The 17,025-nt window shown below is 37.3% G+C and overlaps 1 protein-coding gene and 1 long non-coding RNA gene across 4 annotated transcripts; one reads left to right on the top strand and one right to left on the bottom strand.

Annotated features, from left to right (window-relative positions):
• Nucleotides 1–283: 283 nt before the first annotated feature.
• Nucleotides 284–5,798, top strand: LOC104606858 (uncharacterized). The gene is made up of 3 exons (XR_736845.3): nt 284–1,331; nt 1,665–1,837; nt 1,948–5,798. It is a non-coding gene; the product is annotated as an uncharacterized LOC104606858 (long non-coding RNA).
• Nucleotides 5,799–9,734: 3,936 nt separating this feature from the next.
• On the bottom strand, nt 9,735–12,898 carry LOC104606857 (Photosystem II reaction center PsbP family protein). Of its 3 annotated transcripts, none has more exons than XR_016077208.1 (10): nt 12,699–12,896; nt 12,534–12,606; nt 12,327–12,451; nt 12,145–12,210; nt 11,181–11,261; nt 11,018–11,100; nt 10,821–10,896; nt 10,179–10,297; nt 10,002–10,091; nt 9,735–9,930 (listed from the first exon to the last, which is right to left on the bottom strand). XR_016077208.1 is itself a non-coding variant. In XM_010272258.2 (10 exons), exons 1-10 carry the CDS (start codon nt 12,772–12,774, stop codon nt 9,904–9,906), a joined length of 771 nt encoding a protein of 256 aa, XP_010270560.1. In that variant the 5' UTR covers nt 12,775–12,894; the 3' UTR covers nt 9,735–9,903. The 3 variants fall into 3 exon arrangements, 2 of the variants coding, with proteins under 2 accessions (XP_010270560.1, XP_010270562.1); XM_010272258.2 differs by having other exon boundaries at nt 10,002–10,046; nt 12,699–12,894; XM_010272260.2 differs by lacking the exon at nt 10,179–10,297 and having other exon boundaries at nt 10,002–10,046; nt 12,699–12,898.
• Between the last annotated feature and the right edge of the window lie 4,127 nt (nt 12,899–17,025).

Raw genomic sequence — 17,025 nt, 5'->3', positions numbered from 1 at the left:
AAAATTAGAAAATTCTTTTGGTCAAAGAAAGTTGGGGAGTCATAAAAAAATAATGTAGTCTTGAAAATCAAATCTGGGTTGTCTGGATTACAAATACCCATATTATCTGTCCTCAAATGCTTTATAATAGAAGAACAGAAACAAAAAAATAATTCATTAACAGCAAAAAGCATCATGAATGAAGAACCGAGTGAACATTATTAGTCTATTACATTTCCAACCAAGAGATGCCTATTTAGCTATGCTATCTGTCCATTGTTATAAGTCTACCTCAGAAGGAAATTCAGTGCCTAGTGGTTTTCTAAACTTCAGCTCTAATAAGGAGCTGACCAGAAGGGAGAAAACCCTACATTTATAGTAAGAATTTGATGTTGCATGCAGAAATTGGGGACTCCAACAAATGAATTGTCTTCTAATCCAATGGGGGCATTGTATGGCTATGGTGGGCAATATTTCAATATTGATGAGGAAGCTTCGCCAAGGTTGGAGAAGTTTTGGAAGGTTTCCTATGGAGTATCCATGAGGCCAAGAAATGGGTACCGTTTATCTGGAGAATGGGGGCTACGTGGTTTGGGTTTCATCGGTACCGGGGCCTTTATGGGGTTTTCAGCAAGGTTGGATGAAGTGGCTAAGTGGCCGGAGTTATTGACAATGCTCTTTGTTTCAGGATTATCGTAAATCAGCTATGCTAGTGTTAGGTGGAGGTTGGCCCATTCATCCCTTGTTCGTATGGGCTTTCTTGCAAAAAAAAAAAAAAAAGGTTTGGTCGATTAGCAGATTTGGTTATGTTTTAAAAATAAACATCAATTTTTTAAGATAAAAATACCTTTTTTAGGGGTTTTTACTGTTCAATCCAACCCCATAAATCTTAGATCCACCCTACAGTTGGAGTAGGTGTCAGTTCGAAATTGATGCCAATTCATGGGTGGATATAGGTATTATAGGTGGAGGTATTTATAATTTTGAATTGTTGTAGGTCTTCATTTGAATTCAGAATTCTGAGGTGGAGCGCATTCAACTTATCCCTTTTTTAAAAACCAGTAAACCACGCCCAATAAACTTCCTATACAACTCAAACATCCTTCTCTAGGTTCAAGTGATTTGGGGTTTTATTCTCCATCTCTCGTATCTAACTTACCGAGTGTGGATGCCTCACTTGCATGATTCCATAATAGTGCCTTGTCTCAGTTCTTGGCATCGTTTCATCTATATCATCCATCATTTCCAATCAATTTTGAGAGATTGGTAAACCTCCACCAATTCAGAGTCACTCATTTCGAGATCCACGGCTGGGTAGCATTAACTCCATCTTCAAGGCAATATTAGAAAATGTAAGTTTGTCCCCTTTGTTGTTATCCTTATGTTCACTACTATCTTTCATGCTAGAGTAGATGAGGGAGGGTCTTGACAGCTAATGCGTCAAATTGAATTCTTGTTTTCTCAGATCAATCTCTTACTTTCTATCACTGAGCATCTATTTGATTCGTGGGTTCACTTTCATTTTTTCAAAAATTTTATTAATTTCTGGATATTTCAATTTGTTGTTTGAATTTACCAGACCTGTCAGATTTTTTGGAAAAGAAACCCATTTCGATTTTGATGCTAATTTTAGTGTTTTGTTTTCATGCTAATCGGATTCTTTTGATGTGAAATCACCAAGTTAGGGAGGGATAGAAGTCGTTGCTTCATGTTAATCTAATTTTAAACTTCCGATTTCTTCCAACAAGAAGTTCAAGCTTCAAGCTATCCAACCACCACTTCCGAAGATCTATGGCTCGCTAGATGGCCCACCTGTTACAGTGTCTGGAATAAAACTCATGTTATACCCATATCTCTGGTTTGTATTCTTTCGTTATTCTGTTCCTTTCTTTTCCCACATTGCTAATTCTTTTGGGTTTCATGATCCTTAAGTCACATTATATTAATTTCATGGTGTTTTTGTTCCAGGAAGTTGTTGAAGAACTAGGAATTTATGTGTTGTCTTTTGATAGAGCTGGGTATGGAGAGAGCGATCCTAATCCAAAAGGAATAGTGAAGAGTACAACTTTAGATATTGAAGAACTTGCATACATTAGTGTTGCTTCAGTTTAAAAAGTTTAGACTAGAGAGGACTACTTTCAGTCCTACTATACCCAAACCACATTGCACTAGAGAGGACTATTTTCAGTCCTACTATATGCCAAGAAAAGCATTGGGGTTCCACCTTTCTTGAAATCTGATTTAATTTCAGGGTTCCACTACTTAGATTCTTAAATTTTTATGTCACTTTAATTAGTAGCTTATTTAGTATTTTGGACCTTTATATTCTTAATTAATGATTGAGCCTACACCGAATAATTCGATACATGCAAGATAGAAGGGCAAAAAAGTTTGTAATCATGTTGTTGATTTTGCTACTTCACATTCAGTTTATTCTCAAAGCAAGACACACAAAAGAAGATATGGGCTCAAAAGTACACCCAAGAGGAAAACACAATAGACTTCAAAATAATTTTTGTCATCAATTAACTCTATTTTGGTTCTAAGTATAGACATGTAAATGCTTTTACAGTTGCTTGGCATGGCATTCTAAGTAACATTTTGTTTTTCCTATTTAATATGGACTATACTTATTTTATATTGTTATGGATGCATTCCTCAGAAAGACGTACCATCGCCGCTAGCAACAACAGGAACCTGACCCACCGCCAGATTAGATTAGATCATCTTGCTTGTTCTTATCTTATTCTATTGCTCTTATCTTATCTTGTTAGTAAGTTATCATATTAGGATTAGTTTATCTTGTTATCAGATTATGATTAGTTTATCTTATTATCAGATTAGGATTAGCTTATCTTATCCTTAGCAAGATAGAATTGGAAGTCTCCCTATTCAGTAAGGAGACTCCCTAAGATTATGACTCTTGTAATCTCCTATTTAAGGAGACACCATTATTGAATGAGGATATCGAATATTCAGTCAAGAAAGAGAGTAAAGGAGAGTTAGGTGATCTCTTGGACAAATCACCATTAGGGCGCCTAGATAGGTCCATCAAGAGAAGGGAGGAACAAGGGAAAACAGAGGGTTTTCCCCGTGGACCGACCCGTGACGAGATCCTATTCCCAGGCCCATAACATTTGTAGCATCCAGGGTCCACGAACTGGAGCATAGGCTCATAGAAACCAGCAGGGAGGTTCGTGAGGTCAAAGACGATGTCTGGGAGCTTCGACGCTTGCTGGAATCGTATTTCTCTAACAGGGAGAGGAATCCAGAAGGGGTTGTAACCACAAACAGCCTCCGACCAAACTTGACGGAGCCGTCCGGCGAACAACAGTAGCAGCAGCAGACTCTTCTTGGTCCACAGCAGCAGCAACACCCTCAACCACAGCAGCCAGACAACCAACAACAGCAACAACTACAGCAGCAGAAGCAACAACATGATCAACAACAGCAACAACAGCTTCTCCGAGCAGCTATTACTAGTCCTAGTATAGTTGCCCCGAAACTGGCCCCTAAGTCTTATGAGCCCTTCAAGGTTCTACGATGGATTGGTAGTGTGTCCTACCAGCTGTAACTACTAGAGACCAGTCGGATTCATGATGTCTTTCACATCGCCTTGCTAAAACCATTTACGGGTGTTCCTCTGGACCAAGTCCCCTCCCTGCCACCCCTGCAAGATGGCAAACTGATTCCCCAACCTAAAGCTGTCATCCGCTCTCGTTTCAATCAAGGAGTTCTTGAAGTCTTAGTGAAATGATGTAGCTTACCATCGGCCGAAGCCACATGGATCCCATTGACAGAGTTCCAAGCCACATATCCGGAGTTCGAGCTTGAGGACAAGCTCGTAGTCCAAGAGGGGAGTAATGTTATGGACGCATTCCTCGGAAAGACATACCATCGCCGCCGGCAGCAACAGGAACCTGACCCACCATCAGATTAGATTAGATCATCTTGTTTGTTCTTATCTTATTCTATTGCTCTTATCTTATCTTGTTAGTAAGTTATCATATTAGGATTAGTTTATCTTGTTATTAGATTAGGATTAGTTTATCTTGTTATCAGATTAGGATTAGTTTATCTTATTATCAGATTAGGATTAGCTTATCTTATCCTTAGCAAGATAGAATTGGAAGTCTCCCTATTCAGCAGGGAGACTCCCTAAGATTAGGACTCTTGTAATCTCCTATTTAAGGAGACACCATTATTGAATGAGGATATCGAATATTCAGTCAAGAAAGAGAGTAAAGGAGAGTTAGGTGATCTCTTGAACAAATCACCATTAGGGCGCCTAGATAGGTCCATCAAGAGCAGGGAGGAACAAGGGAAAACAGAGGGTTTTCCCCGTGGACCGACCCGTGACGAGATCCTATTCCCGGGCCCATAACATATATCCACTCCAACCTTTGTATATGTATTTTCAATTCTATTAATTGATTTATACTAATAGCACCTTTTTCAGGAAAGTATACTAAAAACCATCATGTTCAATGTCATATGGTTTCTAAGTCTGTAAAACACCATTCAGATTTCCCTATACTAAATAATTTGTACACATATGAGAATCATACAGAACCATTAGGTTTATTGGGTTCTAAATGCATTTAATGGTTTTGCTACATGCAGATCATTTTGGAATAGATGTTTGCGAATGTAATTATTGTTTCAAAATTGCAAGCAATCATCTTGTATGTTTAATGCCAGATGGTTTCTAAGTTTATAAAACACCATCCGGTCTCCACTATACCAAATGGCCTATACACTTGTAAGAATCGTATACAACATTGTGGCTGTTGGGTTCTAGATGAATTTGACGATGCATCTATTATTTTATCAGCTACTTAATTTATGAATCAAAATTGTAAGCAATCATTAGGCCTATTTAATGTCGGGTGGTTTCTAAGTCTACAAAAACATTATCCTGTCTTCCCCATATCGGATGGTCTATACACTTGTGAAAAACATATACAACCTTATGGTTTGTTGGGTTTTAGGTGAATTTAAAGGTGTAAATACTATTTTATCATCTGAGTGAAAGATATTTGTAATTGCAATTGATGATTTAAAACTACAATAAACCATCCAGACTTTGTGATGTCGGATGATGCCAGATGGTTTCTAAGTTTGTAAAACACCATCCGGTTTGCCCTCTACCAGATGGTTTATACATATATGAGATCGTATAGAACCATGTGGTTTATTGAGTTCTAGATGCATTTGATGGTGTAATCACAAGTATATCATCTGGGGGATAGATGTTTGCAACTATAAGTGATGTTTCAAAACTGTAAGCAATCATCTGATCTATTTAATGATGGATGGTTTCTAAGTCTATAAAACACCATCCAGTCTCCATTATACCAAATTGACCGTACACTTGTGATAATCATACAACCTTGTGGTCTATTGGGTTTTAGATGAATTTGAGAGTGTATTTATTAGTTTATCACCTGCGAAATTGATGAATCAAAATTGTAAGTAATCATCCAACCTATGTAATGTCGGTAGTGTCTAAATATATTAAACACCATCCAATCTATTTATTGTCGGATGTTGTCTAAATCTACTAAATACCAACTGATCCGTTTATTGCTAGATGGTGTGTAAATCTATTAAACATCTGATCTGTTTATTGTTGGATGGTATTCTATTGCTAGATGATTCCCAAGTATGTATAAAGTATCCAATACTTAACAAACCGGATGGGTTTTAACTAGAGGTGGCCACAAGCTGAGTTTCTCACGAGCTATTCGAGCTCGGCTCGGCTTGGTATAAAACCAGCTTCAAGCCAAGATCAAGTCCGATATATAGGCTCGTTTGCTAGTAGAGCCAAGCTTGAGCCCAGCGAGGCTCACGAGCCTAATCGGGCCTAGTATAATAGATAAATAACTTATTATTATATATATATAATACATGCATTCATACATATACATATACATATATAATAAATAATTTTTATTATATATAAAAGAATATATTTTATATATAATATTTTTTATAATTCTTAATTTTTTGTATGTAAAATAAAAAAAAATATTTTTATATGTATAATTTTTTATTTTTTAGAAAAAGCTTGGCTTGCAGTCGAGCTCAACTCAAGTCTCTAGCTCGAATCGAGCTCAAGCTTGAACACTATTTCTTCAAGCTGAGCTCGAATAGCCAAGTATTCGGCTCGGATCCACCCCTAGTTTTAACACACTTTCACATCATCTAGTACAAAAGCAATTGGATGGTTTGTTCGATTTCCAAATTATCATGAAATGTAGTAAATATCTATCACTAAGGTCATCTAGTTGTAGTTACAGCCTTAAGTGCATCTAAAATCCAATAGACCACATAATTAAATATGATTCTCATAAATGTATAGACCATTCAGTTTTGAATAGACCATATGGTGTTTTATAGACTAGCATAGTAGTTGATAGAACAGATGGTTTCATGCAATTTTAAATTATCAATTATAGTAGCAAACATTTATCACTTATGTGATTTATTGGAATTTATAGCCTCAAATGATCTAACAAACATCTACCACTTATGTTTCAACATAGGGATGCAAATGAATCGGATGGATTTGAATCAACCCTAATTTAAATCCGATCCAACATTGTTAAGGGGCGATCCAATCCGATCAGATCTCATAAACGTGGATTTGAATTCGAATCCGATGAGACCATTGAATCTTTGGATCTGATCCGATCCGATCAGATTTAAAAAATAAATAAATTATTAAAAGAAAAATAAAATATAACAACTTAAATAAAGAAACACAAAAAATACAAGTATCTTTTGATCATATATATACATGCTTTTTATAAAAAAAAATAATATAATAAATTTATAAAAAAATCAATATAAATAATATATTTATAAATAAATAACATATATATCATATCAGATCTTCTTGGATCGGATAGGGGTGATCCGAATCCAATCTATTTTTTATCGGATTGATCCGATCTAAAGATCCAAATTAGGGAGATCTGAATTCGACAAAAAATAAGATCGGATCTTGGATCAGATTGGATCATGATCCAATCCATGGTTTTCAAAACCGAACTGGACCAGACAGTCGGACCGAAAAAACCAAGAACCAATCAGGTGACCGGTTCCATTTTTCCCCAAAACCGTTGATTTTGGTCAGCAAACCGCTGACCCAGGCGGTTAACCGTTCGAACGGTTTTGACCGTTTTTTATTTTTTTTAACTTTTTAAATTTTTTTTGTCAGAGCAGGCAGACCGTTTGACCTAGGAACTGGACCCCTGACCGGTTCGTTCTTTGGGTCGGTTTTAAAAACTTTGATCCAATCCATTTGCACCCCTACTTCAACAAGCAATCAGTAACCAAGTGGAAGGTGACTCTAGATATGCTTTTTCATGGGCTAAAGTTCAGGTTCAAGCCCTTGAAAACTGTTCAACTTTTTACATGAAATCCATGTAAATCCTCACATGTAACCTTTCCCCCTCTTGTTAATAATACAAGTTCTCTTTCTTAAAAAAAATCAATAAATAGGTGGAAATTTTATTGCAAGAAGCATAATCTCAATAGTTGTAGGTGTTGTAGGTGTTAGGTTGGGATCTTCCCCCTGTACTAAAATTTTCCATTTTTGCATACTATCAAAGAGACCTATTAAATTTTTCTACAATATGTTAAGTGTAAATCATAACAAGTAAGACATATCAAATGGTTACGGTGCTTGTGGATGAGAGGTGAAGGTTCTAAAATTCAAATAAATGTGGATAGGCATGGCCAAATTTGCCTAAGTTGTAACCAAAATCATAACTAAAATGGTTGCGTCCTTCCCTCAAACCAAATTTGTTCAAAAGAAGTATCCACCCACTATTGCTGATATCTAGGTTTTGTTACACAGTCTGTGTGTCAAAGAGAAGAATGGAGAGCTTTTTATATCAGGGGCACTTTGGTCCCCAAAAAGACATTTTTCTTGCCTCACTGTTTTTGCAATTTATTTGCAAATGTATCCAATTTTGTCTATGCAAAACTTTATTAATTTTTATGCAAAAAGCCCTATTTGTATGATTGATTAGGAGAAATGAGATCAAAAAAGGAAGTACGATTACCAAAATGCCTCTCATTATAGAACGAACCGGTCAGGGGTCCGGTTCCTGGGTCAAACGGTCTAACTGTTCAAACCAAACAGTCGGCCCATTCTGACAAAAAAATAAAAAACGGTTAACCATTCAGGTCAACAGTTTTTGAGAAAAATCCGATTTTAAGGAAAAAAGGAACCGATCACCTAATCGGTTCCCGATTTTTCAGATCCAACCATCCGGTCCAGTTTTAAAAACCATGCCATGGAGTGTGTTAATGCATTGACGGTCAATCTCCAAAGGTCCGAAGAAGAATGGCTTCAACCTGAAACAAGGAAAAATGGAAAATAGGAGAAATAAGAGAAAGCTGGTCGGGCCTTCAAAGAAACTGCTCACATATCCTCCAGTGAGGGATCAGGCCAAATGTAATTCACTGTAGATGGGTTTCCAGCAACCAATGACAGAATGGGATAATAAGCCAATGACAGTAAGTTATGGAAGCTTTCTTAATCATTATTCTTTTACCAATTTTGCCCTTTTATCATTCCAGAAGGGTTCTTAACCTTAAATTGATGCTTATTTATCCTGAATCAGGTTTATGCCGGATGGGTTTATGTACTCGTACAAATCGAATGTCTCACACTATCAGCCTCTCGAAAGACTTGTGTAAACGAAAATTTATTAATTTAAACAAGATACTTTCAAATTCATGTCTGGCTGGATTGGATCAAATTGGAGTTGTATTTTTCCTAATGTAATTGGATAAGATTGGACTGGAGCAAAAGACTTGTGTATGGAAAAGTCTATTAATTTTGATAAATGGCCCCTAAAAGCTGCCTAAACTTCTGAAGTTTAAACCCCAAACCCCATCACTTGATAACCAATATTTGTTACTTGATTGAGAACACATTTCCTGCGACCATGCGGCATGCAACCCCCAGTGAAATGCAAACACCAGTGCTTGAAAGAAAAAAAAAAAAAGTTGATCTTATGCCTTGAATTTATTACAAGCGCAGGCGCGTTGACATTTTATTGAGGGATGTCCGGATTGTCCTGCGACTACAGTTACAGGAAAGGATGTGAGTATTTGATTTGCATCTTCCTTGTTGTACATAACCATGGAGATTCAAGCCAAAGGCATTTGCACAACCATCAAAGTGTAATTCTATCAAAATTAACATAGAACTACTGATAAAGAATTCAATTAATATAGAACTTGGGAAATCGTTCAACACCTAGTTCAAAGTTTCAAACCCTCTCGAGCCTATTAGAAAAGTATCAATCCTGGATTGTGAAGGTAGTTGTCCAGGTGTTCAAATGGCATTTAAAAATGGAAATATGGAATAACTGACCTGTGTTAAGCTCTAATTCCCATTCTGCCATAGATTGTCTTAATGGAATATTAGTTTCTCTGTGTATGAACTTTTCTTATTGAGAAAGATCAAATCTTGCATTCCTTGGAGTTTTATTTATTTATCTCATCTTTGCTAGAGTAATGATCTTTATTTATTTGTGTTAAGGTGCTTCTTTTTTTATGTCTTTCTCATTACTCGCTGACAATGTTATTGTCATTCAAGAGGAAGCTAGAGGTCAGAAGTACTTGATATTGTGCAAAAGCTTCATTTTCTGCAAATTTTCTTGATTTCTTTCTTATTTTCGTTTTTTCAACTTTTGTTCTTTCTTTTTCTGTAACCATTGCTAGTTGGGTCCTGGTAAAATTGAAAAGTTGGAAATGTAAAAATGAACCGACAAATCAGGGGAATGTCTTAATTACAAAACTGATGGGAGAAATGCAGACGAAAGTGGAATACAGAAAGGAGATGAAGAGTTGAAAGAGAGAGTGATCAGGTGAAATTTCAGCTCTCCTTGCCTTTTCTCATCAGACCAACCTGAAGGATGAAACACTCTGCAAAAGAAATGTAGTTTCAGTAAACAAAACAAAGCGGCTTAGTGAGTCTGTCTAAGAGATTTGCTCACCTTCTCAATTTTTGATCTGTATTTCTCTGACTCCTCTTCCACAAACTGCATACATCACTTACATTTTAGACTTTAGGCCAGGTTATGCCACTTTAATATATCAAACATAAAAGTCATTAGATCAAGTGATCAACCAATAAAACACATGAAATAATATCCATGGTGCGACCACCCTACCTGTCCTGTTACAGTATATAATCTGTTGTACCAACCATTAGATGCCATCCCAATGGCAGAAAATATATGCCTACAGCTTTCACCAGGATTTTGCAGAGAATATTCAATGTAATACAACCCTGTTCAATTTGTTTTTTGACAAATGAGAAAAATGGAAATATCACTAGAGAAAAGTTAAATTGATGAACTTGTTGAGTATGGTTTACCAACCAATGTTTTCAAATCATCATTGGCCCTGGAAATTGAACCAATGACTGGGGCAGCTGAATAGATCTAATTTTTATGATTTTAATTATGACAATGGGTTAACCTGCTGGTTGAAGCACTATTGACCTGGGCAGCTCACTGGTTAGATTTTTAAGTTGGTTCAGGACTAGTGACTAACAAACTTATTCTCTAGATCTCTAACAATTCTTTTACCACCAATATAAGAGATATAGATAAATGCTTGGAATCTTTAAATTGTGTAGATTTTTACGGGATAAACTCAACATGAGATCTATCTCTCTTGCAATTGCTTTTGGTGAAGTGTAACTAATGAGCTTTCTACACAGTTCTCACGAGTAATTTAGTGGTGCCGTGCAAATTTCCAATATTTGAACCCTATTTTCAAGGCCTATGCAATCATGGAGAGGAAGGTACCATTTGCAGCTTTGGAGTTTATAAGCTTTGCCGCCAAACCAGGAGGCCTTTGCCAGCTCCTGTCCAATCCATTAACCTGTTGATGGCAAATCAAATGGTCATCTATCTATGTCATACATACATGTAACAAATTAAGTGATATTTGTCCATTGGAGACTTAGGCAAAAGAAATGCATGAATCTAAAAGTAAAACCCACCAGATTCTCAGCAAAAGCATCAACAGTTCCAAAAGATTCTAATCTGGTAAAATCCGCACCAAGCCCCGTGATTACAACACTAACTGAAGCAGCCCATCAAGTGTTTCTTAAATTGAGGAATCAACTATTAATATATTGATCCACAAGAAAACTGCATGAATACCATTGGAACTATAAACTTCTTCTGGATAAAATGCGGTCACAGATCTGAACCCATTATCTTCTCCTGCACCAACTTGCCAATCTGCATAAAGTAGTATGCATTAAGCCATTAAAACGAGTATGGAAACAAAATGCTAGGAAGAAATCCATATATACTAGCCTTAACACTAGCATGGAAAGGGGAAAAGAAATCTCAAAACGCAAGAAGCATCATGAACTAGAGCTGTAGCATAGAATAGCACAGGAAGTATTAGTTCAGTTCAGATAAACACATAAATTAAAGTCTGCGAGATCAGTATCTCCAAGATGTTGCCAGCTATGTAATGATCCCTACCTGACCCAAAACATCTCTATGCATACATTGCCCTCCAGTCCTTTACTCACCCATAACATTAACATACCCACATCACAATGGAGCTTAACCAGACACTTAAATAGGGCATCTCTAAAAGATAATATGAAGAAAAGGCAAAATTTTGGAAGTAATATCGAATTTCCTAGTGACAAGGTTTTACACATTGTTGTACATTTTCTCTGGGGGATAAGCAGAGATCCAATGAATACTCTTTGCATAAAACCTTCTCTTGATTTTTTTTCCAGGTAAAAAGCCCATCTTGAATTCTTGATTGAACAGCCCAAAGCACAATAGGTTCCATTACTCTCAAGACCATGTCGAAATTTTCAGAAACGTACTGACCTTTCTCTTATAATCAACCATCTTTAGTTATCAAGAAAAGTTATATACACAGAGAGAATGAAAATATCAAAGCATAAGAACAAAGGAATCATCTTTACTTGTCTAAAGAAAAATACAATTTAAGCAAATTTCAAGTTCCCAACTAATGTATGACGCTGCCGTCTCATTGTTACTCCAAATTATATGGCTAATATCTGAAGAAACACACAAATGTCAACAGAAATCTAAAGAAGAATTGATTGGGATTTTAAAGTCTTATTGCTTTCACCTTTGGGAATCAATATGTTGAACTTATTCACATCATCCGAATAAATGCGGAAGTCCCCCTGTACATCTGCAACCCGAAAATTAGGGGAAAAACAATTTTAATTTCACTGAGGTTTTTGTGCGGTACTTTGAAATAATCGTAAAATCCATTATTCGCAGAGAGAGAGAAAGAGAGACCACTACCATTCTCTGCAGCAGAAGCAGCAGCGACAAGAGATGGAAAAGAAAGTGCCCCAATCATGAACTGAAATATTGCCTCCCTCCTTTTATTCCCCGTCCTCGATTGCTCTTCGATGCTGAAACGGTACCTAGTGAAGAATCAAAAGAAAAATTAATAAGCGCCCAATAACTGAGGAAGAAGTACAAAACAACGAAGACGAACAAAGTTACAGTAGATTTTCATCTCCGTCAGTTTTCTTAGAGCATAGAACAATTTGCCTCCTGCAGTTGGTGACAATTAGACCTGTAAGAAACTGAACCCAGTTAGTTCAATTCCAGTACAAATCATCGCAAACAAAAAGAGAGAAATCAGGCTCTGGGTTTGGTGCTCGAAACTCTTTTGAGGCGTTAAGTTGCAGAACTCAGGCCGTATGGATGGGCGACACAGAGATGAAATGAATGCCGTAGCCATGCTGATGTGGTTTCCTGAGTGTACGAGTGGTTTTCTGCGCTACTGAGTTTTGATTTTTTTTTTAAGGTAGTTAATTATAAACGAGTTCAGCTTTCGTCGGGGCAAAGCCCATCTTAGAATTTACAGCAGCCATTACAGCCTTGAATATTTCCGTATTTATATGCTTTATTTTATGAGGAGATATTACCAATGCAAGGTTGCAAATGACGGTTGGAACGGTTGGATATAATCATGTGTCAGCTGATATTTAGGATCTGTTATTTAAGCAGGGCGCTCACACCGACCTCATATCCACATTTTATCATGCATTGGGAATATCTTCGTGAAGGCCCCACCGTCTCATCATGTATGGTGTAATCTGACTGTGAGGCGCCCTGTGTGAGAAGCAAATTTGGTCTCGATTTTGATCAGGTGGGTCATAAGAAATCCTGATGGGGGGCCTACTTAAAAATGATTCCAATTCCATCTTGGGCCCTTTATTTGTTGTTCGGCTTCAGCCAGTTTAACACCCATTCAAACAGCCTTTACAGCCAAGTTCAGCTTCAGCCAGTGCAACGACCATTTGAAAGCCTTTACAGTTTTGCATTGGGAATATCTTCGTATTTATGCATTTTATTTCATGAGGAGATATTCTCAATGCAAGGTTGCATGAGTTTGTTTGAATAGTAAATAGGCTTGCACTACCTGAAGTCGGTCTCTTTACAGCCTTGCATTGAGAATATTTCCGTACTTATGTGCTTTATTTTATTGGGAGATATTTCCAATACAAGGTTGCAATTGCATTGATCCAAGCCAAAAACATTTATTTGCTATACGTTTCACATTGACATAACCTAGTGAGCAGTGGATAATGGAGATTAAATCTATGACGTTGGAAAGATATGATATTGGAAGATCTTTGACCAATTAAAATCCACCGAGCCTTCAACTAAAAAATTAATAAGGGTAAACTATTAAACCTTTTAAGTTTTGTTGAAACCTTTCCTAATTGGTAATTACAATCATCTCCCTTGAACTTTTTGATAGTCGCAAATAGACCCTTTTATTAAAATACTTAATAAAAAAAGTCAGAAAATGTCCAAAATACCCGTATAGTAACTATCGAGACTTATTTCTACAGAAAAACAATACAAACTTTAAGTGATTAATATGAAGAGAATTTGGAATATAAAAATTTGGTCAAAATTAAGTATTTGCATGGGTATTTTGGACATTTTCATGGCTATCGTTAGAGGATTCTTATAGAGAGGGTCTAATTGCAATTATGTCAGAAAGTTTAAAAGAGATAATTACAATTAGGGCAGGTTTCAACAATTTACCCAAATGGGAGACTTAGAAATTGAAATGAATTTGGTGGGAGAACGGTAAGTGTAAACTAGAAAAATAAAATATTAAATGCTGAGACAAAGAAAGTAGGGAATTGAGAATAAGATATGGATACTATGAGAAAGTGAAGTCATAGGATGAATGGCTTGTTGATCACTCCAGTGATCTATAGTAGATGGGTTGTAGCGGAGCCAGGAATTTTCTATGGCTTAAGAAGGTTTGGGTTTATTATAGATCTTTTTAAAGAAAAATTAAATAGGGGTGGGGGGTTCAAGGACCCACTTTATTGCGCTCTTTTGACCCAGTCTCCACTTAGTAACCATTATAAATAATGGTTCTTGATGATGCACGATCAGGCAGCTCCCTGTTAGAATGAAACTCAGATGCCAAATTGGCAAGTTCGTTGAGTCGACCTGCAAAAAGACAGTATCAAAGTACTTGGGCTGCTCTACCTGAGGTGAGCACTCCGATGCTTAAATTAGTGAATTGGCGATTTTAGAAAAGCTAAATAACTGCAAAAGCTAAATTGCGCATACCTCATGAAATGGGGAATGAGACCTTTATATAGGTATTGTTTGGCGTGAGTTCCACGCATCGCATCCAAGATCTCCAGGAAGACGTGGTTGACCAGTCTAAAGTTCTCGGAGGTTGTTTCGCATGCAGACTAGGCTTTTGTGCCTTCCTCCAAAACATTCGGTATGGGAGTTGACTTCTAGAGGACCCAGGAATGGTGGGAAGCCCGCGGAGGAAGTTAGCGAGCACGTCTCGTAGGTCGCCACCTAGACCTCAGCCAAGTCAGTAAGTCCTCGAGGAGGTCACTGTTCATGCCAAGGTCACTTCGATCGATACTAACGAGGTACCACAGGTCGGCAAGCCCTTGAGGAGGTCGCTCCTCACACCGAGGTCCCTTGGACCGATAACGATGAGGTACTACAAGTCAGCCCTGAACGAGGTGCTACTAACTGCCCTGTCGAAGTGCCTGAACTGTGTAAGAGGTGCCCTAGACTGATTCTGGGATGCATCCCCTTGACTCAACAAGATACATGTCTATCCATGTGACATTGAAGTGTCAAAGGAAAAAGGCAATTGCCACGTGTAAGTGTAACTAACTCAGCGGAGACCCAAATCTGCCCTCATCAATTCTATCAAAAAGTTAGTTTGGGGGGGGGCAAGGACCCACAATATACTTGGCTCCGCCCTTGGTTTCATCTTTCATGAAATAATAAATCCGATCCACCGAGCTAAGTGTCACACAAAAAGGAAGCCAAACCAGTCATGTACGTACATCACCAATTGTGTTGGTAGCAAATTGGCGATAAAGGGAAGGGATTGTCTTTGGCAATTTGGCGACATTTCATTGGGAACATGTCCCAATCCCACGTCTACATCTCAGCCTCAGCGTGCATTGGGAACATGTCTCAATCCCAATACATGGTGGGAATGTGCTGTGAGGCGCCAATATATTCTCGGCTTAGGAGAGGAAAGAGATAACCAGAATAATGTCGCCTCTTGCTGGAAGAATCTCAGACAAAGTCGGGGCACATTTCATTGGATTTTCAGCAAGAACCACAGCATCGAGGTTTCCTTCATCCTTCTAGTAAAAACTCGTGCAGTGGTACCACTGCTGTTTCAAATTTTAACGTGTTGGATATCTTATTGTCGTAGGCCTCGGTTTCGATTTAGTTAAGGGTGATTTAAATTCCTTTTGTTTATTATAATTGCATGGAGTAAGGATAGTAGGATACACACAAGACTTGCACATTTATATTTAATCCAATTTCTTGTAATTCGGTTTTTAGGTGTTTCTGAATCTAAGGCCATGTTTGGGAGTGTTTAAATACTTATTCAAAATAAGTGTTTATTTGGGTCATTAAGCATTTATTTATATTTGGGAAATAAGCCTAAAATAAGTGTTTACTTTAAAAATAAGGGCTTATTTTTTAAGCCCAAATTTCTAGCTTTTTTAAGTGCTTATTGTCTTATTCAATTTTTTTTCTTCCCAAGTTCTCTAGTTGACTTTTACAAAAGCACTTTTACAAAAGCATTTTTGAGAAAGCATTTTTATGGAAGCACTTTTATGAAAGTACTTTTACGAAAACACTTTTATGAAAGTACTTTTCTGAAAGCCCTTTATAAAAGTACTTTTGTACTTTTACATAAGTGCTTTCACAAAAGTACTTTTGCTCATAAGTGCTTTCTTAAGGGTACTGTCGACAAATTTCGTGTATTTCAATTAGCACAAAATATGGAGACATTACAAAAATGAATTTGTAATAAAGAAAACAAACAAGGGAATGAACTCTCTTTGATTTTCACTCGATGACATGAGCAACCTCTAATTAACGATCAAATTTGGTGAAGACGAGGGTCGGACTGTTTCTCGTACTTCTTGAAGTGTTGATGTAGATTTCTTTAATTTTGGTGCTTTGGAAGATTTGATGTAGATTTCTTCACTCCGGGCTTCGCGCTTGATCGGCTGTGAAGGATGCTTCTTTAAGAAGGGCCCTTTTGTAGTGGCTTGATCTTCTTTGAAGAACTTGAATCCAAGTGTTGTAGAGAACGAAAAAGCTTTTCCCTTCTTTCTTCTCTCTTGATCTTGTAGTTGCTGGAGGTTGCAGGAGTTTATGGTTGCTTGCAATCTTCAGTGTTGGTGTTTGAGAGCTTCTTGCAGTGTAATTCTCTTAAAAGGAAGAAAAAGCCCTCTCTTCGTAGGCAAGGCTATTTATAACCAAGGGTAGGGCTGTTCATAAGAATGCCCAACCCGACCAAACCGACCAACCTGGACCAACCCAACCCGAATCAGCCGAGTTTTCATCCGTACCGGTCAGTTTCGAGTTGGGCACATACATAACCGAAATCTCGGGTCGATTTCGGCTTTCTTGCGTGAAAACCAAAACCAACCCAACCCGAACCGAACTAGTATTC

This window comes from Nelumbo nucifera, chromosome 6, assembly GCF_055504915.1.
Source record: "Nelumbo nucifera cultivar China Antique chromosome 6, China Antique-T2T, whole genome shotgun sequence".
NCBI classification, from domain to species: Eukaryota; Viridiplantae; Streptophyta; class Magnoliopsida; order Proteales; family Nelumbonaceae; genus Nelumbo; species Nelumbo nucifera.
Note: the sequence above shows the minus strand (reverse complement) of the source record. Positions and strands in the feature narration are given on the sequence as shown.

Excerpts from the sequence above, each read along its gene's own strand:
- LOC104606857 (XM_010272258.2), bottom strand. The coding sequence starts at position 12,774 with ATGGCTACGGCATTCATTTCATCTCTGTGTCGCCCATCCATACGGCCT. Across the intron at positions 12,607-12,698 it reads CAACTTAACGCCTCAAAAGA|GTCTAATTGTCACCAACTGC; the intron begins GTTTCGAGCACC and ends AGTTTCTTACAG. Across the intron at positions 12,211-12,326 it reads TGCTTCTGCTGCAGAGAATG|ATGTACAGGGGGACTTCCGC; the intron begins GTAGTGGTCTCT and ends TTCGGGTTGCAG.